This window comes from Molossus molossus, unplaced genomic scaffold, assembly GCF_014108415.1.
Source record: "Molossus molossus isolate mMolMol1 unplaced genomic scaffold, mMolMol1.p scaffold_m16_p_12, whole genome shotgun sequence".
Lineage (NCBI taxonomy): Eukaryota > Metazoa > Chordata > Mammalia > Chiroptera > Molossidae > Molossus > Molossus molossus.
The window spans coordinates 84,835,252-84,863,044 of NW_023425347.1; the positions used below are offsets into that span (position 1 = coordinate 84,835,252).

Here is a 27,793-nt window from a genome sequence, read left to right on the forward strand (position 1 = left end):
AGACTGACTGTTCCTTGAGCTAGATCCAGGCCAGAACAGAGTAAATCCCCTCAGACCCTTCCCCCATGCTCCATGGCCTGCTGGTTCTTGAAACAGGACTTCGCCCCCACCCCTTATTTGGGGCTGGTCTCCAGTCCATCCTGCCCTGCGGCATGGAGGATTATCCTGTGTGCTAAATTCCCTTAATAAACTCTTGATAAAATGAAGTTGTCAGCCTCTTTTTTTTCCAAGCTCAGTCCCAGGAAATTTTCCCAGTAGGTGATTTTAGGTGGAAACAATGTCCTTGGTCATTTGCAAATGCTGGTTGGTGCCTGGCATATAAGTAACCAAAGAGCCTCTAGAAATAAGTTTTTTTTATGTTCCTCACATGATTGTTTTTTCCCTATCTAAATACTTCATAGACACAAACTAAATCAAAGACTCAAGCTCTTCATAAAGTCTGACCTTGCCCTGGCTAGTTTGGTTCAGTCAGAGCATCAGCCCAAGGACCAAAGGGTCTTGGGTTCAATTTCCAGTCAAGGGCACATACCTGGGTTGCAGGGTCCATCCCTAGCCCTGGTCAGGGTCATGCAGGATTTCTCACGCTACCCCCTTCCACTCTAAAAATCGATGGAAAAAATGTCCTAGGGTAAGGTTTAACAAAAGTCTGAACTCAGAAAGGACATGGTCAGTTCCATAACTGCAATTAGATGTATTTCTCCTTTGTTGAGCCTAAGGTTCTATCTTGGAAGGCTTTTTGTGGTATAGGCACCTTAATTCAAGTTATATCTCCCCTGCCACCCCCCAAATTCCTCTGGCACAAAATTAAAGTACAATTTCTAGCATAGACCTAGACTTTTCAAGAGGGTCCTGGGTACTGGAGATTGCAATATATCTTGGAAGTGGGCTTTCCTGATTTGTTCAGAAGTAATGGGGAGGTTAGCAATACACACGGTAGTTTTTACTAGTGACCAGACTTCAAGCAAATACTGGAGGGAAGGGAGTGTTTGGGTGGCAGGTGGAAATTGCTCATTTGACAAAGCAGGTAATCCATATATTCTGATCCCAAAGGACTTTTTTTTCCTTTTGTTGCTCATGCTTTGGACCATATCTAAAAATCCTTTGCCAAATTTAAGATTAAATTGTACCCCTATGTTTTCTTCTAAGAATTTTATAGTTTACTTCTTGCATTTAGGTCTTTGATGTTTTTTTTGTTTGTTTGTTTTTTTTAAAGGTACGTGCCCCTAGCGGAAACCGAACCCAGGACACGCTGGTCCACAGGCCGGCCAATGCTCCAACCGCAGAGCCAAACCATCCAGGGCTGATCCCAAAGAACCTTAAGGACTTAGGTGCCTGTCACCTGAGAAGGGTCCCTGGCTTCTCAGGTGACAGGCGAAGTAATTCTATTTTGGTTAATAATTCCAGCTCTGACCAGTGTGGCCTAGTTGGTTGAGCATTGTCCTGTGTAGGGAAAGGTTGCCAATTTGATTCCCAATCAGGGCACATGGCCAGGTTGTGGGTTCGGTCCCAGTCCGGTTCGTACAGAAGGCAACCAACTGATGTTTCTCCCTCTAAAATCAATTAAATATTTTAAGCCTGGATGGTGTGGCTCAGTGGATTGAGGGTTGTTCCAGGGACTGAGAGGTCCTGGTTTCATTCCCAGTCAGGGCATGTGCCTCGGTTACAGGCTCAATCCCCAGTATGGGGTGTGCAGGAGGAAGCTGATCATTGTTTCTCTCCCTCTAAATGAATAAAATTTAAAAATTCCAAGCTGCCCTTATTGCAGGAGTACGGATACTGGATAAATGCTTATTCTTCAAAGAACCCTCTTCAACAGTTGATCCCTTAGTTTTAAAACTCAAATGGCTATATCAAAGGTAGCAGTATTGCAGTAATCATAATTTCAGGAAACTTGATAATTAAAATCTTACAAAACATTTCCAAAAAGGTAAAAGTTCTTGAATTGTTTTTAAAGGAGTCTCTTATCCTCCTCACACAGTCCATGCTGGCTTGTCCTTTGTCCTGACTACATCACAGCAGGGATCTCTGAAGACACTGTGTCCAGGGGCTGCCAGTGACAATCCATCAGTGCATCATACAGCTCCTCACTCTGCTCCATGAACTCCTTGTTGGCCTCAGTCACATCCAGCTGTGGCATGGGGTCTGGAACAGAACCAAGGATGCGTTTAGCCTTGGATTTTCTGGTGGGGTTATTACAATTTTGGGCTTGGAACATTTTATCCAAATTACTAAATCCAAAGCACTAGAAGCACTAGTCTTAGAAGAGAATGAGTATTACATAGCACTGAAAATGAACCTCACTCTAGTCTGTGTGACTCAGTTGGTTGAGCATCGTCCCATGCACTGAAAGGTTGTGGTTTGATTCCTGGTCAGGGCACATGCCCGAGGTTTCAGGCTTGATCCCCAGTGGTGGTGGTGGTGGTGGGGGGGGCTGTGCGCAGGAAGCAGCCAATCAATGTTTTTCTCTCACACCAATGTTTCTATCTCTAAAAAATCAATTAAAAAATATTTTTAAAAAGAAAATGAATCTCAGTTGCACAAAATCTGAATCTCAAATTGCATGAGTGTTGAAGACAATACATTCAGTATGACTGCATTATATGAAGGCCAAAAATAGGCAAAACAAAGCAATATTGTTTAGGGATATATATCTAGGTGATAAAACTATAAAGCAAAGGAAGAAAATGGTTACCACAAGAAGTTGTGAGTTGTGACTGGGGGAAGGATGGCTTCTGGAGGCTGGCGATATTCTACTTGACCTGAATGAATGCAGGTCTCATGGGCAATTGCTTTATAATTACATGTTAAACTATACATTTGCTTTATGTACTTTTCTATGTACAGTATGTATTTCACAATAAAAGTTAAAAAAAAACTTAATCACTATGACCAACAACATTTTATACTTTTAGTTTTGTGTTGATTTATTTTTTTAAATTGTTTTTATTGAATTTTTAGAGAAAGAGGAAGGGAGAGATAGAAACATCAACGTGAGAGAGAAACATCAACTAGCCCTTCGATCTGCTGGCAGATGCTCCAACGGCTGAACCAAACCTGCCAGGGCTATGAGTACAGTTTATATCAGTGGTCAAACTCTCTTTACTAAATGGTCAAATTATAACTATTATTCTTTTGTTCTTTTTTTTTTTTTTTATCCTCACCCGAGGACATTTTTCCTTTTTTTTTTTTTTTTGTGCAGATAGAGTGGGAGGGAGAGAGAGAAGAGAGAGCGAAACATCAATGTGAAAGGGACACATTGAGTGGCTGCCACCTGCACAACCCAACCGGAGCCAGGGACAAACTGCAACTGAGGTATGTGCCCCTAGCGTGAACTGAACCCGGGTCTTTCTGGACCGCAGGCCGATGCTCAAACCGCTGAGCCAAACTGGCCAGGGCTCCATTGATTTTTAGATAGAATGAAAGGGAAGAAGGGAGAGAGAAACATTGATGTGAGAGACACATCAATTGGTTGCCTCCTACATGACCCTGACTGGGGCTGGAGATCAAACCTGCATCCCAGGTATGTGCCCTTGACCAGGAATTGAACCCGAGACCCTTTGCTCTGTGAGCCGACGCTCTAACCACTGAACCAAACAAGCCAGGGCATAAAAATCCTTTTAATTAAACAAAATTAATAATTACTATGAAGCAGGATTAGTTATGTCATAATACTCTACTAATTTTCCGAACTTTCAATCATAACTATTACTCAAAAACGAGAAAAAAACATGCATTTTATATAGAAAAAATTAAATCAAAATCAAAAGTGATTTTTACAAATTGTCAAACAAATACAAGGCAATAGTATTTTTGCTGAAACCTACATCCCAGGTAGAATGCCACTCATCTAGGGAGTGACTGGTTACCTCCCTCAGTACAAAGCTGCTTCCCCCTGTGCTCTCTGGGATCTGCACTCACATCTCTGGGTGACACACACACTTTCTTTTTTTATAGTAAATTTTTTTTTTGATTGATTGATTTAATTTGGAGAGAGGAAGTGGGGGAGAGAGTGAGAGAGAGAGAGAGAGAGAGAGACATAGATTTATTATTCCACTTACTTATGCATTCACTGGTTGATTCTTATACATGCCTTGACCAGGGATCAAACCCACAACCTTGATGTATTGGGATGACACTCTAACCAACTAAGCTTCCTGTCCAGGGCCAACACACATACTTCTTACTGTAATTATGTATGCACTGGCTCTCTCATTAGAATGTAAGTTCCTCCAGGCAGAAGTCACCATGCATTCCTTCAGCATCTAGCTGAAAATAAAGTGCCATCCACAAAACAATCACTGCATAATGGCGGACAGAGCAAATGAGTGATGGACTTCATTCTTACCTTCCAATGCATCATCTCCAACTTCTTCATATGTCTGTCAAGAAACCAGAGAGGTGAGTGAGAAGGATGGTAAAATCCTGGTCCATGACAAAGATGGCTTATATTTTTTAAATATATTTTAATTTATTTTTTAGAGAGAGAGGGAGAGAGAGAGAGATAGAAACAACAATGCGTCTCACATCGATCGGCTGCCTCTTGCACGGCCCCTACTGGGAATGGAGCTCACAACCTGGGCATGTGCCCTGACCGGGAATCGAACCAGGACCTCTCAGTCCATGGGACAACACTCAATCCACGGAGCCACACCAACTGGGCAAGATGGCTTATTTTTAACAAGAGGGCCTAGGTTGTTTCATCATTTCCCATTTTTTCGGAAGCTCACATTCCCGCCCTTATCAATCCCATCCTGGATAATGACCCATGTGTCTAAAGGATAATATAACCCAAGAGAACAGACTTGCCAAATCACGGTTACCTGCATGGTGCTCTGGGTATAGCCATACTGGGGATAGCTGTAGCTGTAGCTGCCTGTGTTCTGGTCATAGCCCCATTGGGCATAGTAGTTCTGGTACTGCTGGTAATACTGGTTGTAACTGTAACTGTACATCTGGCTATATTCCACTGGCTTCACACGACTCCTTAAATGAAGAAAGAACCAAAAATAAATACATGTGAGGAAAACATTTCTAAAACACTTATTAACTGAACAGGGACTTTTTTTAAGTGCTTTATACAAATTAACTTCATTTAATCCCTACAACAATCCCTTGCAATAAGTATACATTATTCCTATTTTACAGATGAAGAAATTGAGGTAAAGAGAGGTTATATAATTTGTCCCATTATACAGATAAGACTACTGGAGTGTCTGAAAGGTTAAATGATTTACCTAAGACCACACCTATGACTAGAGCCAAACGTAACTCCAAGGCTCATGTTAATACCACACCATTACATACAGCACCTGGCCTGACAGACCCAAGTCATGTTGCTAGTCTCCTACTTCCTGCATTTACCAATCAGGGCTGAGGCCCAGGGTCAGGGTCAGCGGAAAGCTTTCTTATCCTGATTGCACAGCTGCCCCAGCTGCTAACCAAAGACAACGTCAAGTCTGCGAAGGAGCCACTGCTCTCAAGAACATAAAAAAGTACTTGTGAGTAGGCTTTTGAAACAGGCCTGGAGTATGACCAGCAGTCCAGCTGACAGGAATCAAAGAACATAAAAGGTGACAAAGCTCTTCCAGAGCCACCGTAGTCCGACAGGCCAGAGTCTATTTCAAGTGCACACCAAACATGTGCAGGAGGCAGAGGCTGACACCGCCATGCCAGCTGGTTTATAAAGAGAATCATAACAGTCACACAGTGTGGGACACACTACATCCTCATGATTGGTGCATTCTATCTCTGCAGCGAAACCAAAGAGGAAACCAAGTCATAAGCCAGAGTTGAACTACCATAGAAATACCCATCATGGGAACCATAAAATGCTCAAAGTATGAGTGAGCTCTTCCCAAGTTCCTTGCGAGTGTAATGTCCTGCTTGGTGAGTAGGAGTCAGCCAAAGCAGTTTGACAGATTCCACATCTGACCACCTCCTGATGGAGTGGCTAAATGATGTAAAAAAACATGGACTCCCTCTCCCTGCCCAGCACCAGGCTGAAAACTGACAATATTTTGCCTCCATGACTCCCCTTCCAAGGATGTTTCCAAGGGTGTCCATCACCCTCCTGCCATGTTCAGGTAATCAGAGGTACAGTCTCCTGGCCTGGATCTGCACACTCCTGTTCTGTATCTCCACACTCAGCTCTTACAGTCTAGCTCTCAAAGGGAACTCTTATTTCCCTCAAATCCTAGTGCTTGAAGACATCTCCCCAGAAGCAAGCACCAAATACTGACAATATTCAAGGAAGAACTAGATATATAACAGAATATAACCTCTTTGCAGAAGGGATTTTGTCAGAATATACAATCAAAAGAATAACCTGCAGCTGTTAAAAATGTAATGATAATGATTGTGCAACTATATGGAACAGTGAGTGTGTACACTGAGTAAACTGGGGGAAAAGAGCATTATTTATTTATAAAATGAATAAAGATATAAATCTACAACATATAAACTGACCCATATGTAGTGTGTGTATATATATATGGTATATGTATATCTATGTATCATGGATAACTTTGGAGAAGCCTGGAAACAAACTCACAAATTATAATTAGTCATTTTAGGGTAATGAGGAAATTTCTTTGTTTTAATTTTTTTTTTTTATCCTCACCCGAGGATATTTTTCCATTTTTTTGTACAGATAGAGTGGGAGGGAGAGAGAGACAGAAACATCGACGTGAAGGGACACATCGAGTGGCTGCCACCCACACGACCAACCAGGGCCGGGGACAACTGCAACCGAAGTACATGCCCTTAGCGGGAGCCGAACCCGGGTCTCTCTGGACCGCAGGTCGACGCTCTAACCGCTGAGCCAAACCGGCCAGGGCTGTTTTAAATAGTTTCTTTAATATTCTTATATATATAATAGAACTTAGGAAAAACAACACTTTGGGGGAGAAATCACTCAGGCTGAACTTCTATGTATTAAAAACAGTTAAACCAGCCCAGCTAGCATGGCTCAGTGGTTGAGCACTGACCCATGCACCAAGAGGTCGCCAGTTCAATTACTGATCAGGGCACATGCCCAGGTTGTGGACCTGATCCCCAGTGGGGGGCATGTAGGAGGCGGTCAATCGATGTTCTCTCTCATCGCGATGTTTCCCTCCATCTCTATAAAAATCAATAAAGAAAAAAAAAATATATATATATGGCCATATGGGACCTGGCCCATGTGGTTCAGTTGGTTGAACGTAGTCCCATGCATTTAAAGGTCGCTGGTTCAATTCCGGAGGCAGTAGATCGATGTTTCTCTCCCTGCCCCAACCCTCTAAAAATCAATAAAAACGTATTTTTATTTTTATTTTTTTTAAATTCATTTATTTTTTCTTTTATTGACTTTAGAGAGAGAGGAAGTCAGAGGGCAAGAGAGATAGAAACATCGATGAGAGAGAACATCGACTGACTGCCTCCTACATGCTTTCCACTGGGGATCGGGCCCACAACATGGCATGTGTCCCCACTAGAAATTGAACTGGTGACCTCTTGATGCAAGGGTCGACGTTCAACCACTGAACCACACCAGCAAGACCATATATTTTTTTAAATGGCCATTTGGAAGTCCGGCCCTAAGAATGCAGTCAATCTCATACTTTTGGCATAGAGTTTCTCAGTCTTGACATTATTTACTTTTGGCGGAAGGAGGCGAGCTGACAAATATTTGTTGTAGGGGGTGTCCTGTGCATTGTCCGATGTCTAGCAGCATCTCTGACATATACTCATTAGATGTCAGCAGCACCTTCCCCCACCAAGTTGTAACAACCAACATTGTCTCTAAATGTTGCCAATGGCCCCCAGGGAACAAAAACTGCCCCTCATTGAGAACTACTGCTTTAGCCAAAGGATGGAAGATTCTATACAGAGAAAAGTTGTCTTACATCTGAGTGAGAAACTGCTTGCAGTTGTTTTCTGCCTAGCATGATAGGTACCATAGTGATGTATACACTATTCTGTAGAGCATCTGGATCATTAATTCTTAGCCATTCCGTAGCATGGGACAGTCACAGGTTTGTAAGTTTCATCGATATAAATAAGGTTAAAGTTGGGTGTAATTTTTTCCTTCAGCTCAATTCTTTTTTTTAAATTACTTTTTTACCCTCACCTTAGGACATTTTTCGTTCAGATAGAGTGGGAAGAAGAAACAGAGAGAAACATTGGCGTGAAAGGTACACATCCAGTGGCTGCCTTCCACATGACCCAACCAGGGCCAGGGACTCACCACAACCAAAGTACGTGCCCTTAGTGGAAACCGAACTCAGGTCTCTCTGGACCGCAGGCTGACGCTCTAACTGCTGAGCCAAACCGGCCAGGGCCTTCAGCTCAATTCTTTTTTTAAATCCTCACCCAAGGACATTTTTCCATTTTTTGTTCAGATAGAGTGGGAGGGGGAGAGAGAGAGAGAGAGAGAGAAACATCGACGTGAAAGGTCGAGTGGCTGCCACCCACATGACCCAACCAGGGCCCAGAACAAACTGCAACTGAGGTACGTGCCCTTAGTGGGAACCAAACCCAGGTCTCTCTGGATCACAGGCCGACGCTCTAACCGCTGAGCCAAACCAGCCAGGGCTCAGCTCAATTCTTATTAATCCTCTGGATAAATGTCAAACAGTGGCACTACTGGGCAAAGAGCAGGGCATCATGTGTTGCCAAACTGTTTTTCCATCACAGCTATCTATCAGCAACGCCTGAATGTATCTGTCTTCCCCAGTCATAGCTCTCTCCCCAACCATAAACTTCTGGAGGGGCAGGGTTATGCTTGTTCATCTCCAACACCCAGCAAACAGCCTGGCAAACATCAGGCATTCCTTTTTTGTGAGCTGAACTGAATCTCCCTGTAGCCTCCCATCCAGCAAGTGGATGCTCTGATTATCAACAAAGGTGAGGAGCGTCCAGGTGGGGGTCAGTCCAGAGGCCCTCTACATTCCCTGCCAGCACAAGACTCACGCTTTAGGGATTGCCACACTCAGCCGCACTGGTTTAGACCCCAGTCCTACTGCTCCCTGGCACTCTGTCAGGGCTCGCTTCTGTTCCAGTTCATCTGTGAATTTCACAAAACCATAGCCCCTGCAGGAAAAACACACACACACACACAATATATATAGATCACAAATGGGATAAATGTAAAGTCTAAGAATGGAAAAGGGACTAAAAGGGATAAAGAGAGTCCATCAAACTATGTGGGCAGGGATGAGCCCCATCGGGCAGGTATGCCGCAGTGCAATGAGAGATTCAAGCACTGGAGGATCCCGAGATCTGTGGGAATCCCCACTTTCAGTTCACCATTTTCTCTATACCTTCACTGATGGGTTCCTGCCCAAATAGTAGCTTCCCTCCCAAACTACTTGGAAGTATTATTATCATTGTGGTAACAGCAGTAGTAATAGTTATAAAAGCTCCTTCAGCAAATATTTACTGAGTCACCCTGTTCAGCGTGGTTCAGTTGGTTGGAACATCATCCGGTACACTAAAAGGTGGTGGGATTCGATTCCCGGTCAGGACACATACCTAGCTTGTAGGTTCGATCCTTGGTCATGTGCAGGAGGCGACTGATCGATGTTTCTCTCTCTCTCCCTCCCCCTTCCTCTCTCTAAAAATCAATGAAAACAAAAAGGTAATACATATTAAAATATATATATATATATATATATTTACTGAGTCTTCCTGTAGGCAATGGGACTCGGCAGTCATAAGCAGACAAGGTTCTTGATCTCCTGAACTCATATTCTAATTGGGGGAATAAATGAATGATAGCTAACATTTAATGAGCACTTCCTATTTCCCAGACACTGTGTTGAGCATTTTTCCAGGGTTATCTCATTGAATGGTCCAACAATTTGATGTAGTATTCACATTTTACTGAAGAGGGAACTAAAGTTCAGAGAGGTTTACTAATGAAGTTAGTTAGAGGTTTGCATGAAGTTATAGTAGAAGCAGAATTCAAATCCAGGTCTGTTAGACTCCCCCCAAAAAGAACCTTTTTAGAGGTTTTCCCAGTTTTGAAGTAACAATAATAAATAAAATAGTAAACATCTATAAAGCATTTCGTATTACATTTAATCTTACATCGCCCCTGTGAGCAGATGCTATGAATCAGTCCTGTTTCACAAGTGAGGAAACATGGTCAGAGCTTCAGTAACTTGTATCCTGCACTATCCCTGGCCAGTGTTAGAGCCAGGATTCAACCCATGCAGTTTGGCTCCAGACCCATGCTCTCTTTTTGTTATTGTTAATCCTCACCTGAGAATATTTTCCCACCGATTTCTAGATACAGTGGAAAGGAAGGAGGGAGAGAGAGAGAGAAACATTGATGTGAGAGAGTAACGTCAAATGGTTGCCTCCCACAGGACCCCGACAGGGGCTAGAGTTCAAAGCAACCCAGGTACGTGTCCTTGACCAGGAATCAAACCTGAGACCACTCATTCCTCAGGCTGATGCTCTAACCACTGAGCAAAACTGACCAGGGCAAGAACCTGTGCTCTTAACTACCACACTACATGTCCTGTCTGTAATACCTCAAACTATGAGAAAAATGCTGAAACTAACAGGGTAGGCATCAATAACAGGTAAGGCCTTACTTAGACACGCCTGTCTGGTCCAAAACCACCTTGCCTCCCCGACAGGAGGGGTAGACTTTGACGAAGAATTCATACAGCATGCCATCATCCACATCTGGGGTCAGGTCCCCCACAAAGAGGGAGTACTCAGGGCTGAGAGGAGAGAATAAGATTCAGAGACAAAGACCTTTGTTCTGATGAGCACTGTTGACTCATTCTAGGTAAATCTTTTCTGGGCCTTCTTAGTGAATGATCAGGTCCTAATTTGTTTCATTTGGCAGTCCTGGCAGGCGAGGTATAGAAGTAGTCCCCTGCCTTACCCAAGTCCTTCATCCACTGCACAAAGCCTGTCTGGCTTCAAGGATTACATAAGTGCAGATGGGGGTCAAGGTCAGAGTTACGCTAAAGATCAAAATAGATGTTTTGTAGTCACTGCATATTTCTAATTTAAACGGAAAAAGATAGAGAGAATAACGACTGGACTATCTACTAAAGATGTAAAACCTAACTTAAATGCAATACCCCAAATTTTAGAACAGGGGTCATCAAACTTTTTCTGCAAAGGGCCAGGGCACCTATGGTCTCTGTAACTTTTCTTTGTTTTCACATTCCTTTAAAAATGTAAAAACCATTTTTAGTTTGCAGGTGATACAAAGCAGGCCATAGTTTGCCAGCCCCTGATCTAAAACAATTCTACGAAACAAAAACAAGCGAAGCCATTATTTTCTTATTTCAAGTATGATACATTTTCCTTGTGTAAAATTAGAATACACTAAAGGACAAAGAAAAATAAAATTACCAATAACTCACCACTTAAAGGTAATCAATGAACATTTTGATATATACTCTTTTCCCCCTTTGGCTTCTTCTTTTGAATTTACAAAAGTTGGATATGATTGTTTAGTTTTTAGCATTTTTTCACTTCTAACATAGCCAACATCTTGACATGTTACTAATTCTGCTATAACATGACTTATTAATTGATACATCACATTCCTATTAATGAACATATTATAATTTAAACCACTTCCCTATTATTAGATTATTTGGTTTCCCGCCAATTTTTCCCACTATACATAATATTTCAATTAACACCTTAGAGGCTAATCTTACCCACATCATGAATAAATTCTGAAAAGCAGAATTAAAGGGTCAGTGGGTAAAATCTTTCAAAAGCTTTTGATACATTGTTTTAAAGTTTTCAAACAGCAACTTGAAATGCTGAATATCAAATTATATTGCTACAACAGGTCAATTATTATGGAATAAAACCTCAACATTGTGAGGAGTAAAGCTAAGAAATGAAACATAGAGAAGAAATGGGCCTCAACATGAAGCATAATGGGAAGGGGTCATCCTTCAGGCAGAATGCAAAGTAGAGCCAAAATCAACCCCCTACCCTCCTCATTGGTAGCGATGCACAATGATGCATCTCTTGTCTCTCTCTAGACACTTTCTGGGTCTTGAAGCTACCTTGGGGCTACTCCATACTTACCTGTTATCTGGTTGTTTCCCATAAGTGGCATAGTTCAGTTTAAAACGTTTTGCCTGGAAATTTAAAAACAAATAAACTAAAACAGAGAAAGGTGTTGTAAGAGTCAAACAATATTTGAAAAAAACTGAAATAAATTACCTTGGCCAAAACATCTCCCCCTCTCTAAGCCTCAGCTTTTTCTCCTGTATAAAATGAGGGGGTTGCACGGATGACCGCTAAGGGCACTGCCAGCTCCATGGTTCTATGAGCCCCGTGTGCCAGCTTGGTGCAGCTGTAAGCTAAGTAACTGTGGGAAGAGCAGAATGTAACTCTCTTGAAATGTGTCCTCACTACTACCAGCCTGTTCTACTTTCTCAATCAGGCAAGAGGTATGATTTCAAGTCTTCCATTAAGGGAAGCAGAGGTGCAGAGTGGAAAGGGCATGGACTTCAGGGTCAACCAATCTTCATTTTGCATCCTGGCTTTGACACTACCTGTTTTGCCTTGGGGAAGTTATTCCACTTCCCTGAGCTTCAGTTTTCTCTGTCAAAAATAACAACATCTACTCTTCAAGGTTGTTACAGAATTAAATAAAATGACATAAATATAGAGTAGGGATTCAATAAATAATAGTTACTGATTGACAATAAAAATGGCAACATTATCATTATCTAAGTGTCCTTACAGGTGTGGCTCCTGGAAGAGGTTTCCCATTAATTTTATGCAAACACTTCTCCGCTGTGGCCAAATCTGCGAATTCTACAAAACAGTAGCCAGCTGGGATCCTAGAAACAAAAAAAAAAAAACAGAGAAAGATAATGTTTAAAATTCGGTTTCCAGATGAGAGACTGAGTCTTAGCCTGAAGGGAGGGAAAAGCAAGAGCCCATACTGTTTTTGTTCCCTGCTAAATCCTAGTTCAGATCTAGCCCTGGCCGGTTTGGTTCAGCGGTTAGAGCATCGGCCTTCGGTCCAGAGAGACCCGTTTCGCAGCGTGTACCTCGGCTGCGGTTTGTCCCCGGCCCTGGTTGGTCGTGTGGGTGGCAGCCACTCGATGTGTACCTTTCACATCGATGTTTCTCTCTTTCTCTCTATCTTCCTCTCTCTCCCTCCCACTCTATCTGAACAAAAACTGGAAAAATGTCCTCAGGCGAGGATCAAAACAAAACAAAACAAAACCGAATTCAGATCTAACTTACAAATATAAGACCTGCCAATCTGGGCAAGTCCCAGAATTAGTAAACATTTATGTACTGTTTTACCTAGAAAGCATTTCCGCCAAAAATATTTAATACAATCCCATCAACCCTTTAGTTTACAAGAAATATTCGGGCCAGAACAAGTAAAACACCACCACAAGGAAATAAATAAATCCAAAATAGAAGACCAGAATCCAGAATGTAAGACAACTAGTTTTACCTCTTTAAAAAGTTGATGTTTGTGAAAAAAGACAGAGGTGGGCTTTTCTACACTAAAGAGATGATAGACTAAAAAACTAAATGCAGTGCAGGATCTGATCTCTGATTGGATCCCAATTCATTAAAAAATAAACCAGCCCTGCCAGTGTGGCTCAGTAGATTGAATCCCCCCTGGACTGAGAGGTCCCAGTTCAATTTCCCCGTCTGGACACATGCATTTCAGGCTTGATCCCCAGTAGGGGGTGTGCAGGAGGCGATGATCGACATTTCTCTCTCACGTGGATGTTTCTCTCTCTTCCTTTCTCTTTCTTTCTTTTTTTTTAATTGTCCCTGGACATTTTTGCATTTATCTTCAGATAGAACGAGAGGGAGAGAGAGAGGAAGAGAGAGAGAAACATCCACGTGAGAGAGACACAAAAAGTGGTCACCACCCACACGACCCCAACCAGGGCCAGGGACAAACTGCAACCAGGTACAAGCCCTTAGCAGGACCCGAACCCGGGACTCTCTGGTCCGCAGGCTGATGCTCTAACCGCTGAGCCAAACTGGCCAGGGCCCTTCCTCTTTCTCTAAAAAAATCAATAAAGCCCTGGCCAGTTTGGCTCAGCAGTTAGAGTGTCGGCCCGCAGACCAGAGAGTCCCAGGTTCGGTTCCCACTAGGGGTGTGTACCTCGGTTGCAGTTTGTCCCCAGCCCCATGGGGTTGTGTGGGTGGCAGCCAGTCGATGTGCCTCTCTCACATCGATGTTTCTGTCTCTTCCTCCCTCTCTCCCTCCCACTCTATCTGAAGATAAATGCAAAAATGTCCTCAGGTGAGGATAAAAAAATAAAAATACAAAATCGATAAAAACATTAAAAAAACAAAAAGCTATAAAAAATAGTCTAGGGACAATTATAAAAACTTTAAGATTGGCGGGTGGCAGCCACTCGATGTGTCCCTTCACATCGATGTTTCTCTCTCTCTCCCTTCCTCTCTCTCCCTCCTGCTCTATCTGAACAAAAAATGGAAAAATGTCCTCGGGTAAGGATTAAAAAAAAAAAAAACCAAAAAAACTTTAAGATTGGCTATTATATGGTATATCATTGTTAATTTTGTTACTCTGATATGAGCACTGTGGTTATATAAGAGAATATCCAGTTTTGGGCAGTGAAATATATACTTAAATATTTAGAAGTGAAGTGTCACAACGCCTGTAATTTACTTTCAAATGGTTTAGCAGGAAGAAATCATCGATCTAGCCCAGCTGGTGTGGCTCAGTGGTTGCGCGTCGACCCATGCACCAAGAGGTCGCTGGTTAGATTCCCAGTCAGGGCACATGCCCATGTTATGGGCCTGATCCCCAGTAAGGGGCATGCAGGAGGCAACCAATCGATGTTCTCTCTCATCAATATTTCTATCTCTCTCTCCCTCTCTCTTCCTCTCTGTCTAAAAATCAATAAGAAAAAAAAAAAGAAAAAAATCATCTATCTATATCTATCTTTCTAAAGATAGATACATTTAGAAATTCCAAAATGGCGGCAGAGTGAATGGAAGCTACACAGACGTTCTCCCAGGACCAAACTGGAATTACAACTAAAATAAAGACAAATCATCAGGAAAAAGCAACAGTAAAGCAGCTGGAGAGGACCATATAACCAGGGACATTGAATCGAACTTGGTAGGTCTGCAGAGGCGCGAGAAGGTGGGCTGGGAGCCCACAGACAGCAGCGGTTTTAGCTGTGAGCAGCTCCCTCGGGGTTAAAATCCCAAGCCAGCTCCACAGCACAGACGGTTGGGACAGAGCACTAAATTAGCTACAGCCACTCACCTTGGGCTCCAGCAAAGGGAGGGTGGACTGGACTGGAACTGTGTGGGGACACCTGGGATATGGAGGGCATTCAGAATTTTTGCTGAAATGTGGCCACACAGGGTGGCCTTGATCCCTTCCGGAGCTCTGGGGAGAAGCAGCAGCGCTTCCCTCGGAGATTTAACCCCATCCAGCTGGGCCAAGAAATGCAAATTGAGGCTCATTAACAACCAGCACTGCTCCATCCTCTGGAAATCCTCTTATGCTGAACACTTGAGGGAGTTGTTTTATTCAGCTGAGGGCTACAACCCAAAGCTCATCAAGTAACTGGGACTAATAGCCTCAGGCAAAATGCTAGAGGATAACTGAACCTTTCCTGGGCTTGCAAATCTACCCATGGAAGTAAGACCTGACAGTGGTGTGTAACGTGGGTCCTCCAACACTCATCCAAACCGAGTAGAGGGAGACACAAATAGCAGAACACCAACACCCACAGGAAAAATTTGACAGGCTCCAAAACCCACTGAGATGGACAAAATGGCGACACAAAGAAACAAATCCCAAATGAAAGAACAAGAGAATTCTACTGAAGATGAGATAAATGAAATGCAGTTAAGCAAGTTATCAGAGGTAGAGTTCAGGGCCATGATCTTGAGAAAGCTCAACAGCATGAGTAAAGATATAGAAACACTGAAAACCAACCAAGTGGAAATGAAGAATGACATAGCATAAATAAAGAACACATTGGAAGGAATAACCAGCAGAGTAGACAAAGCTGAGGAGCAGATCAGTGAATTAGAAAACAGGGTAAAAAAAAATCAACCAATCAAAACCAAAAGGAAAAAACAATTAAAAAACAGGAAGACAGCTTAAGAGAACTGTGGGACAACTGGAAACGTAATAATATTCGCATCATAGGGGTCCCTGAAGAAGAAAATGTGCAAGGGTTAGAAAATATATTTGAAGAAACAGTGACAGAAAACTTCCCTAACTTGGTGAAGGAGAAGAGGCATTCAAGTTCAAGAAGCACAGAGAGCCTCAAGTAAGAAGAACCCAAACAGGCCCACACCAAGACACATAGTAATTAAAATGCCAAAAATTAAAGACAAAGAGAATCCTAAAGGCAGCAAGAGATAAGCTAATGGGTTACCTACAAAGGCACCCCCATAAAGCTATCATCTGACTTCTCAACAGAAACACTAAAGGCCAGAAGGGAATGGCATGAAGTAATCAAGGTCATGAAAAACAAGGATCTGAATCCAATCCTACCCAGCAAGGCTATCATTCAAAACAGAAGGTCAAAAAAAGAGCTTCCCAGACAAAAAAAAAGCTAAGGGAATATATTAGCACTAAACCAGCACTGTAAGAAATGTTAAAAGGACTGCTGTAATTATTAGAAGAAACAGGAAGAAAAATATAACCACACTAAACAAAAATGGCATTATATAATTACATATCAATAATCACCTTAAATGTAAATAAATTGAATGCTCCAATAAAAAGACACAGAATAGCTGATTGGATAAGAAAGCAACTCATATACCCTGGCCGGTTTGGTTCAGTGATTAGAGCGTCAGCCTGCAGTCCAGAGAGACCCCGGTTCGGTTCCCTCTAAGGGCATGTACCTCGGTTGCAGTATCTCTCTGGCCCTGGTTGGTCGCGCGGGTGGCAGCCACTCAATTTGTCCCTTTCACATTGATGTCTCTCTTTCTCTCTCTCTTCCTCCAACTCTATCTGAACAAAAAATGGAAAAATGTCCTCAGGTGAGGATAAAAAAAAAGAGAGAGAGAGAGAAAGCAACTCATATATATGTTGTTTACAAGAGACCCACCTCACAACAAAAGACTCACATATGTTGAAAGTGAAGGGATGAAAAAAAATGTTCCAAGCATACTGAAAGGAAAAAAAAAGCTTGCTCTGGCCAGTTTGGCTCAGTGGTTGAGCATCGGCCTGCGGACCAGAGAATCCTGGGTTCAGTTCCCGCTAGGGGCACATACCACACACACAAAAAAAGTTCATATGAAACCAAAAAAGACCCTAAACAGCCACAGCAATCTTGAAAAGGAAGGACAAAGTAAGTGGGATCACAATATTGAATATCAGGTTATACTACAAAGCTAATGTAATCAAAACAGCCTGGTACTGGCACAAGAACAGGCATATAGATCAATGGAACAGAACAGAGAACCTAGAAATTGACCCAAACCATTATGTTCAAATAATATTCGACAAAGATGGAAAGAGCATACAATGGAGTAAAGTCAGCCTCTTTAATAAATGGTGTTGGGAAAATTGGACAGCTACATGCAAAAAAATGAAACTAGACCATCAACTTACACCATACACAAAAATAAACTCAAAATGAATAAAAGACTTAAATGTGACCTGTGAATCCATAAAAATCCTAGAAGAAAATGTAGGCAACAAAATTTCAGATGTCATACACAGCAGAATTTTTACTGATACATCACGTAAGGCAACAGAAACAAAGGAAAAAAATGAACACATGGGACTACATCAAACTAAAAAGCTTCTGCACAGCAAAAGAAGCAACCATTAAAACGGAAAGGGAACCCACTGTATAGGAGAGCATCAATGCCAATGATACATCAGAAAAAGGGTTAATTTCCAAAATATATAGAGTGCTCATACAACTCAACAAAAGGAAGACAAAGAACCCAATTAAAAAATGGGCAGAGGAGCTAAACAGACACCTCTCCAAACAGGACATACAAACAGTCAAGAGACATATGAAGAAAAGCTTAACATCACTAATCATCAGAGAGAAGCATAATAAAACAACAATGAGGTATCACCTCACAACAGCCAGAATGGCTGCCATCAACAAATCATCAAACAATAAGTGCTGGCAAGGGTGTGGGGGAAAGGGGGACTCTAGTACACTGCTGGTGGGAATGCAGACACTATGGAAAACACTATGTTTCCTTAAAATTAAAAATTGAATTGTCATTTGACCCAGTGATCCTACTTCTAGGAATATATTCTAAGAAGCCTGAAACACCAATCAGAAAGAATATATGTACCCCTTTGTTCATAGCAGCACTATTTACAATCGCCAAGATCTGGAAACAGCCCAAGTGTCTATCAATAGATGAGTGGATAAAAAAGTTGTGGTAGATATATACAACGGAATACTATGCAGCTGTAAGAAAGATCTCTAATCCTTTGAGACAACTTGGAGGGACCTCGAGAGTATTATGTTAAGCAAAATAAGCCAATCAGAGAAAGACAAATACCACATAATCTCACTTATTTGTGGAATATAATGATCAAGGTGGGCTGAAGAACAAAATAGAATGACACAGAAAGGAGTATGGTTCAGACTGACAAACCTCAGAGAAGGTGGGTGGGGGAGGATGAATGAGATGAACCAAAGAACTTATATGCATGTATGCATAACCAATGGACACAGACAACAATGCTAGGGTGGGGAGGCAGGATAAGGAAGAGGGTGTTTAGGGGGGAAAAAAGGAGAAACATCTGCAATAAAAAATAAAAACTGCCCAGCCGACGTGGCTCAGTGGTTGAGCTTCGACCCATGCATCAAAAGGTCACCAGTTCAATTCCCGGTCAGGGCGCATGCCCAAGCTATGGGCCTGATCCCTAGTGGGGGGCATGCAGGAGGCGGCCAATTGATGTTCTCTCTCATCGATGTTTCTATCTCTCTCCCTCTCCCTTCCTCTCTCTCTAAAATCAATAGAGAAAAATAAATAATAAAGTCGTTTAAAAAAAAAACTGAAAAAACAATCATAAAAACATCAAAGGAAAGATTAAAAGGAAACTGAATACTGTACAGTATCAAAACATTATGACAAGATTACTTGCTTAAAGTTTTGTCATTTAAATAATCTTATTTGTAAGGTTAGAGATCTGGTTATCATCACCTTTTACCCAGGGTTCAAACTATGTATCACTATTGTTAATAAAACTAGTCTTTATGAACCTCCCATTTCACCAGAATCTAATTAACCCTCTATATTTAACTTCTATCTTATAGAAAATAAAGAGGCTAGAGGAGTAAGTTAAATGACTATAGGAAAGGTAAACTGGACTACTCCAGAATGTGGGACATTCCACAAAATAGGATTGATTTCTTCAACAAAGTGTCATTGAAAAAAAGAAAAATAAAAGGTAGGAGTTGGGAGTGAGGAAGAAGAAGAGGAAGAGGCTGTTGCACATGAAGAGACTTAAGAAACATAAAAAAAATACAAAGTGAGGTCCTTGGTTAACTCCTGGTGGAGAAAAGTAGCTGAGACAGTTTTGGGTACTACTGAAAAAGTTCTAATATGGAATTAGTTTATAGATCATATTTGGGATCTATGATGTCTTTATTTTCATTTTAAAATTGTTTAATAAGCTGGGTGATAAATAAATGAAGAAAGGGAGCCTTGGCCGGTTTGGCTCAGCGGTTGGAGCATCAGCCTGCAGTCCAGAGAGACCTGGGTTCGGTTCCTGCTAAGGACACACACCTCGGTTGCAGTTTGTCCCTGGCCCTGGTTGGGTTGTGCGGGTGGCAACCACTCGATGTGTCCCTTTCACATCGATGCTTCTCTCTCTCTCTTCCTCACTCTCCCTCCCACTCTATCTGAACAAAAAATGAAAAAGATGTCCTCGGGTGAGGATAAAAAAAAAAAAAAAGAAAGGGATTCTTTAACAACAACTAAAAAAGATAGATAAATTTAGATTAATATGAAATAAGAGAAATATGGCAACAGGTTAAAAACTGTTGAAATTAGGTGGTGGGTGTATGATTGTTCACTGTACTATCCTTTACAGCTTCGTTTTAAATTTTTCATATTAATTTTTTTTTTTTTCAATCATCTCTACAGGCCAGGCTGATAGAGTTGGAGAACATGGCTCTTATCCTCAAGAAACTTACATCTGCCTTGGCTGGGTTAGAGAATCAGCTCACAGACCAAAGGGTCATAGATTTGATTCCCAGTCAAGGGCACTACCGGGTTGCAGATACCATCCCCATCCCCATCCCCAACTGGGGCTGTGCAGGAGGCAACCAATCAATGTTTCTCTTTGTCTCTCCCTCCCTCTCTTCCAATCTATGAGGTAATTTTTTTTTCTTATCCTCACCCGAGGACACTTTTCAAAATTTTGTTCAGATAGAGTGGGAGGGAGAGAGAGAAACATCGATGTGAAAGGGACACATTAAGTGGTCGCCACCTGCACAACCCAACCAGGGCCGGGGACAAACTGCAACCGAGGTACATGCCCTTAGCGGGAACCGAACCTGGGTCTCTCTGGACCACAGGCCGACGCTCTAACCGCTGAGCCAAACCAGCCAGGGCCCAATCTAAAAATCAGTGGAAAATATCCTCAGGTGAGGATTGACAACAACAAAAAAGTTTACAGTCTAGTTAGAAAAACAAAAGAAACCCATGGACCTTACCTACTGGGGGATAACTATGAGATTCCTGGTGTTCGCATTTTGATAACATCACTAAGAGATATAAATAGGAAGATGTGGCTGTAGCCTCTGACATCCCTTCCTACTAAGAGATACTGAAAAGTGTTAACTTTCTTTCTTTTTTTTTTAAAGGAGTAATCTGTTTTATTTATTTATTTATTTTATCCTCACCCGAGGACATTTTTCCATTTTTTGTACAGATAGAGTGGGAGGGAGAGAGAGAGAGAGAAACATCGACGTGAAAGGGACACATCGAGTGGCTGCCACCCGCACGACCAACCAGGGCCGAGGACAAACTGCAACCGAAGTACGTGCCCTTAGCGGACACCGAACCCGGGTCTCTCTGGACCGCAGGCCGATGCTCTAACCGCTGAGCCAAACCGGCCAGGGCGAAAAGTGTTAACTTTCTTAACATCAACTTTAAAGCCATTACCAGTGACAGAATCTACACTTTTCTGGAAATACTACTTTAGATCTTCAGTTGAAATAACCTTAAGGACACAAAACCAAGAAAGTATGGGCAAGAGCAGTACCTGAGCCCAAGGATCACAGAGTCTATGAGCTTCATAAATGTTTGTTGATGTTAAAAAAAAAATGGTGGGTCAAATCTGTTTTGTGTGTGCTGGAATGGTAAGGCTCACAGACGTCAACACCGCCACCACCTGTAAGAGTTGACCACTACTAAGCACTCACTTAGGGCCAGGCACTGTGCTAACCACTTCACACGCACTATCTCATCTAATCCTCACGCAACTTTATGAGGCAAATAAAAGCATTACACTCATTTATATAACATGGAGACTTAACAGGATTATACAATAAGCCTTAAAGCACACTGCTGGTATGTACCAAAGGTTGGATTTGAATTCAGGATAGTGTGTCTACATTCTTTATTCAACATTTTATTATGAAAAATTCCAAACATAAAAACTGAAATAATTGTACAGTAAACACCCACATATGTACCACCTATAACGAATATTTTACAATACTATTTTATCCAACTATCCATCTTTCTACCCATTTATTATCCTTATTTCCTTGATGCATTGCAAAGTAAGCTGCAGATATTGGTATACTTCCCTCAATTACTTTAACATGAACATTGTGAACTAGAGCTCAATTATTGTTAAGTTTTTTTCTCTTTTGGTTTACATGCAATGAAATGTACAAATCTTCTAGATCTTTCGTTCTCAACCTGTGGGTCACGACCCCCTTGAAGGTCAAACAACCCTTTCACAGGGGTCGCCTAAAACATAACTGTAGCAAAATTACAGTTACGAAGCAGCAATGAAAATAATTTTATGGTTGGGGGTTACCACAACATGAGGAACTGTATTAAAGGGTCACGGCATTAGGAAGGTTGAGAACCACTGTTAATTTCTACCAGATTAATTTTGTATATTCTAGAAATTCAGTCATCCATCCATCCATCCATCCATCCATTCACATTTTTAGATGGAAGGAGCAGAGGGCGGAGTGCCCTGGACAGAGACTGTGGTCTGGCCAGCGCAGGCCTGAGAGGGAGACCAGAAGTGGCCATGTTCCCCCAGACTATACTGTGCCAGGGGGCCTCTGGGCGCCAGCTGGGGGTGGGGGTTGGGGTAGGGCTTCATGGGTGAGAGGGTCCCCTAAGGCGGAGGGACACGGAGCTTGTGGAAAGAGGGGTCATTTTAGAAACAGAGAGGATTAAGGGAATACTAGGAATGAGGGTCTTAAGAAAAGACAGAGTTAAGCACTTGAGGGACAAGGACAATTGAGACAGGAAGGTGGAGGTCCAGGAAAGTGAGAAGATGGCAATAAAGGAATGTGGGGGAACTGTAGATAGGATGTTAAAGGGGCAGAAAGGATTTGGAAGGAGGGGTCAGGAAGGGAGGAAGAGAACAGGATAGGAGAGGTGAAATCTATATTCTAGAATTTTAAATGAGTACAATCATACAGCAAGCCTTCTTTCATGTAGTGTAATGCTTTTGAGATCATTCATGTTGTTATTATGTAAGTAGTTTGTTCCTTTAAAAAAAAAAAAAAAAAAAAAACTCACCCGAGGATATGTTTTTGTTTTTTTTGTGGTACGTGCCCCTAGCGGAAACCAAACCCGGGACTCTGGTCCACAGGCCGACACTCAACTGCTGAGCCAAACTGGTCAGGGCCAGAGATATGTTTTTATTAATTTTTAGAAAGGAAGTGTGAGGGAGAGACAGGCATGGATCAGTTGTCTCCTGTACACGCCCTGACAGGATTGAACCTGAAACTTTTTGGTGTATGGGACGATGCTCCAACCAAATGAACCATCTGACTAGGGCTGGTTTATTCCTTTTTATTGCTAAATGGTATTATTCCATAGTATGACTACACCAAAACCTACTGACAGATATGTGGGCTGCTTGTAGCTTTTGGCCACTATCATAAAGGTGCTCTGAAGATTCTTTTACCAGTCCTGTTTTTGGTGGCTATAGCTTTCATTTCTCTTGATTAAACACCTAGGACTTAGTTGTACCCATTGGCTGTACCATTATATAGTACCACCAATGATGAATGAGAGATGTGGTTATTCTACATCTAACTGCATTCCTTTTTTCCTTTTTTAAATGTCAAAAATGGTGGTTAAATATACATAAAATTTATCATTTTACCATTTTTTTTTTGTTAATCCCCACCTGAGGATATTTTTCCACTGATTTTTATATAGAGTGGTAGGGAGGGAGGAAGAGAGAAAAAGAGATTGAGAGAAAAAGAAATACTGATGAGAGAGAGAGGGACAATCAATTGGTTGCCTCCGATGCACAACCCTGACCCGGGCTGGGGATCGAACCTGCAACCCAGGTACGTGCCCTTGACCAGGCTGACCCTTCAATCCAAAGGCCGATACTCTAACCACTGGGAAACCCAGCCAGGGCTCATTTTATCTTTTCTGAGTGTACTATGGTATGAAGTACAATAATTTGTGCAACCACTCACTGCATTTATTTCTAAAGCACAATTCTCTATTGCATGTTATTTTTCCTTTAGTTTTATTTTTTCCCCTTATTTTCTCTGGTCTTGTTTTTAAGTTTACATTTATTTATTTTACAGTATTCTTTTAAGCCACTTCAAAGTCTTTGTTCTGGCTGGTGTGGCTTAGTTGGTTTGTTGTTGTCCCTTGCACCAAAAGGCTATCGGTTCAATTCCTGGTCAGGGAACATGCCCAGGGTGAGGGTTCATTCCCTTGTAAGGGGCTTGCAGCAGGCAGCTCATCAATGTATGGCTCTAACACTGATGTTTGTCTCTCTCCCCCCCTTCCTCTCTCTCTGGAATGAATTTTCAAACTAGGAGCTCATTATGTGGGGTATTCTGTCTACAGGAGCAAGAAAAATAGTTAGGTCAGCATGATCCACCAGTCAAAAAATCAGTCCCTGGGTATTGGGTTCTGAATACACAAAGTACCTTTCAACCAAACACTTGAAGTTGACCACACTTCATATTTCTCATCTATACATTCAATCATTTGATGATTTAGCAAACTGTTTTAGTAGAGTATCTGGCAAAGAGTAGATGCTCAATAACCACTGTCAAATTAGTAAAGGAAACCTCTCACTTCTAACTAGAACCCTAAAGAAAATTAAGACCCCCAAAGAGAAAGAAGAAACTGGAGGCAATAGAGCACCCCTATCTGAAAATATTCTTTGCAATGTTTTGTTTGCATACTTTTTTTTTTTTGAATCCTCACCCAAGGACATTTTTCCATAGAGTGGGAGGGAGAGAGAGGAAGAGAGAGAGAGAGACAAACATTGACGTGAAAGGGACACTAGTGGCTGCCACCTGCACGACCAACCAAGGGTGGGGACAAACTGCAACTGAGGTACGCGCCCTTAGTGGCAACCGAACCAGAGTCTCTCTGGACCGCAGACCGACGCTGTAACTGCTGAGCCAAATCAGCCAGGGCTGCATACTTCTTTTTAAAAAAAATTTTTTTTTTTCTTTATTGGTTTTAGTGAGAGAGGAAGAGTATGGGAAAGAGAGATAGAAACATCAATGAGAGAGAACATCGATTGGCCACCTCTCGCATGCCAACCAGGGATCTGGCCCACAATCTGAGTATGTGCCCTGACCAGGAATCGAACTGGTGACCTCTTGGTGCATGGGTTGATGCTCAACCACTGAGCCACACCGGCCAGGATTTGTTTACATACTTATTGTCTCATCCCCCCATTAGAATGTAGTAAACTCCATGAGAGGAGGGACTATGTCTGGCTTGTTTCATGGGAATCTAGAACAGTACTACATAGCATCTCTATAAATAAATTTTTATTGATTTTTTTTTTAAGAGAGAAAGAAAAAGAGAGAGAGAAACATTGATCGGCTGCCTCCTGCATGTCCCCCAACTGGGGATCAGCTGGAAACCAGGGCATAACCAGGAATCTAATCGGGACCTCTCAGTCCCTGGGATGATGCTTAATTCACTGAGCCACACTGGCTGGGCATCTATAAATACATTTTTAAATGAATGGCATAAAAGTTAAGGGTACTTGTGGCTTGAGGATAGAATTGAATTTAAGTACTAGCTTGTCATCTAATAGCTGTGTAACTTTAAGATAGTTATTAAGCTTCCCTAATACTAGTACTTTGCTCAGAAGTTTTTGTCATTTTATAAAGTTATTTTAAAGTATTTATTACCTAACAGATCATAATCTGTTTATATTTACTGAACACATGCCATATGGCAGACACTATTCTAAATGCTGAATGTTAATTAACTCATTTAATCCTCACCACAACTCTATGAAGCAGATGCTATAATCATCTGCATTTTTATAGTCCAAGTGAAAGAGACAGAGAGGTTAAGTAACTTACCAAAGGTCAAACAGCAGACATAGCTTTCAGACAGACTGGCTCCAGCATGCATATGCTATGCGTCCTTTCAATAAGCCCCCAACGTTAGCTTTTATAATATTATAACAACTATTATTAGGGGTGAGAAGCCCTGACTCTCTATGATGTTTACAATCACCCGAATGACACCTGCAGCACAATTAAAGGAGAACTGAAAGATATAAGGAGAGAACGTACCCAGTGAGGCGATTTCGGATAATTTTGACGCTCATCACGGTCTCCCCCATGGTAGCAAAGGCTCTGGAAATGAAGTTCTCATCCATGTAGGGCTCCAGCTGCGTAAATACAAGGGCAGAGCGACTCAGGCCAGCAAGCAGGCAGGCTCCACACTTCCGGGTCCAGAGCCCCGTCCCCTCAGCCCCAGGGTTGGCTACACGCTGCCGGCGCGGATGGGGGTGTGTGGACAGGGTTTCAAATGCAGAGTGGTCTGAACCCCAACTCCCGCGTTTCTAACCTCTGGCATCCCTTCCCTTTAAATTTGCTCCCTTTAGGGAGCCTTCTTTTTGGATTTTGGAACCTCCAATCTTAATACCAAAGAGCCCTTCAAAATCCTTGGGATTCCTTCCATTTTCAGTCCCCAAAGAACCTCCCTTTCCCTTCCATGAACCCAGGCGAGGCCTCAGGACCCCTCCCCCTCAGAATCAGCCCGACCCCTGGATGCTGGGACCCACTTCACCCAAAAGAACTCCCCTTCCCATTTACATCCATCTTTTTGAGATCCGAGGACCCCTCCCCTCAGACCCTTCCTCCCTGCCGACACTAAGATTCCTCCTCGTCGGACCCTGATAGCCGCCCTCACTCACGTCGCCCATCCACAGGCTGGCAGCCATGCCGCAGCCAGGCCCGGACTTAGGGGGCGCTCCGCGCTGGCGCCCGCGCTGCGGCCCGGGACCGCCACCGAGCATGCGCCTACGACGCCTTCCGCGCACGCTCCGAACTTTCCCCCGCAGACTCAGCAGGGCGCATTCAGAGCCGAGTCCGCGGCAGAGCGCTGGGTGGACTTCACCCTGCGCGGGTCGGGGGGTTGCCCGGATAACTGGCTTTTTCTGGTTTCTCTCAGACTGTATGTATTTAAACACACGTACATATAACATTACAAAAGTAATATATGCTCACTGTAAAAACTTGCAAATACAAGTTTTTTTTAAGGTGAAAGGTCCCCTTTGGGATCCCGGACGATCCAGCTCCACTGTGTGACCTGTGAACAAGCTACCCAGTTCGAAAGACATGATTTTTGTTGAAGCTAGAATGAGATTCTTCCATCATTTCCGTGTATAGACCTGGGAGGCGGGGGAGGATTGAACGGAGTGTAGATTGAGGCAATTCTGTCCTCTCAACCAGTCAATCCTCAAGTCTTTTTTTATATATATATATAATTTTTTTCTTTTTATTTATTTATGTTACAGAATTTTTTTTCTTTATTGATTTGAGAGAGGAAGGGAGAGGGAGAGAAAGAAACATCCATGAGAACATCCAGCGGCCACCTCCTGCATACCTCTGGACTGGGGATCTGGCCCACAACCTGGCATGTGCCCTGACCATGAATTGAGAACCCAGGACCTCTTGGTGCATGGGGTCCACGCTCAACCACCACTGAGCCCGGGGGGGGGGGGGGGGGGGCAACCCTCAAGTCTTGTTACTATTCTTTCTTGAGTCCCACATTTCACTACCCTAATCCAAACCGCCAGAACTTGAACCTGTCCCAGAACAGTGACCTGCCCATGGAAGGCCTCAGTAAACATGATTTCGATGACTAGATTATCTTGACAGTTGGACAGTGGCTCAGGCTACTGTCTCACTTTAGTGCCCATTTCTCAGAATGAGATGCTTCTGTTGGTGTTAATTATTGGTCTGAAAACTTGAGATCCAACCATGATTTGCTTGATTTCCAGCTTTATCCTACTCACTGCAACAGTAGTGTAGTGTGGTTGGGTACTTTGGCTGTAGATTCAAACAAATGGAGCACCAATCCCAGTCCCTTCTCAATTATTGTGGCAAAGTTCCTGAACCTCTCTGAGGCTATTGTGGAATAACAGTGCTCAACACATAGGGTGTTGTGAGGCCTTCAGATGGTAACTTACAGTGATATATTTAGTAGCATTTGACAACCTGTGCTGTGCTCTTTGCTTATTATTTTTAAATACAGAAAAACATATCTTTTTTTTTATCCCCACCTGAGGACATTTTTCCATTTTTTGTTCAGATAGAGTGGGAGGGAAAGAGAGGGAGAGAGCGAGAGAAACATTGAC

The 27,793-nt window shown here is 42.4% G+C and overlaps 1 protein-coding gene across 3 annotated transcripts; it reads right to left on the reverse strand.

The window, feature by feature from the left end:
* Positions 1-1,685: 1,685 nt before the first annotated feature.
* Positions 1,686-26,417, reverse strand: LOC118626318 (tRNA selenocysteine 1 associated protein 1). 3 transcript variants are annotated; one of them, XM_036255835.1, is made up of 9 exons: positions 26,348-26,417; positions 25,722-25,819; positions 12,719-12,818; positions 12,055-12,107; positions 10,581-10,712; positions 8,950-9,069; positions 4,821-4,980; positions 4,346-4,379; positions 1,686-2,142 (listed from the first exon to the last, which is right to left on the reverse strand). In XM_036255835.1, exons 1-9 carry the CDS (start codon positions 26,372-26,374, stop codon positions 2,006-2,008), a joined length of 861 nt encoding a protein of 286 aa, XP_036111728.1. In that variant the 5' UTR covers positions 26,375-26,417; the 3' UTR covers positions 1,686-2,005. The 3 variants fall into 3 exon arrangements, with proteins under 3 accessions (XP_036111728.1, XP_036111727.1, XP_036111729.1); XM_036255834.1 differs by having other exon boundaries at positions 4,821-4,983; XM_036255836.1 differs by lacking the exon at positions 8,950-9,069 and having other exon boundaries at positions 4,821-4,983.
* Positions 26,418-27,793: the final 1,376 nt, after the last annotated feature.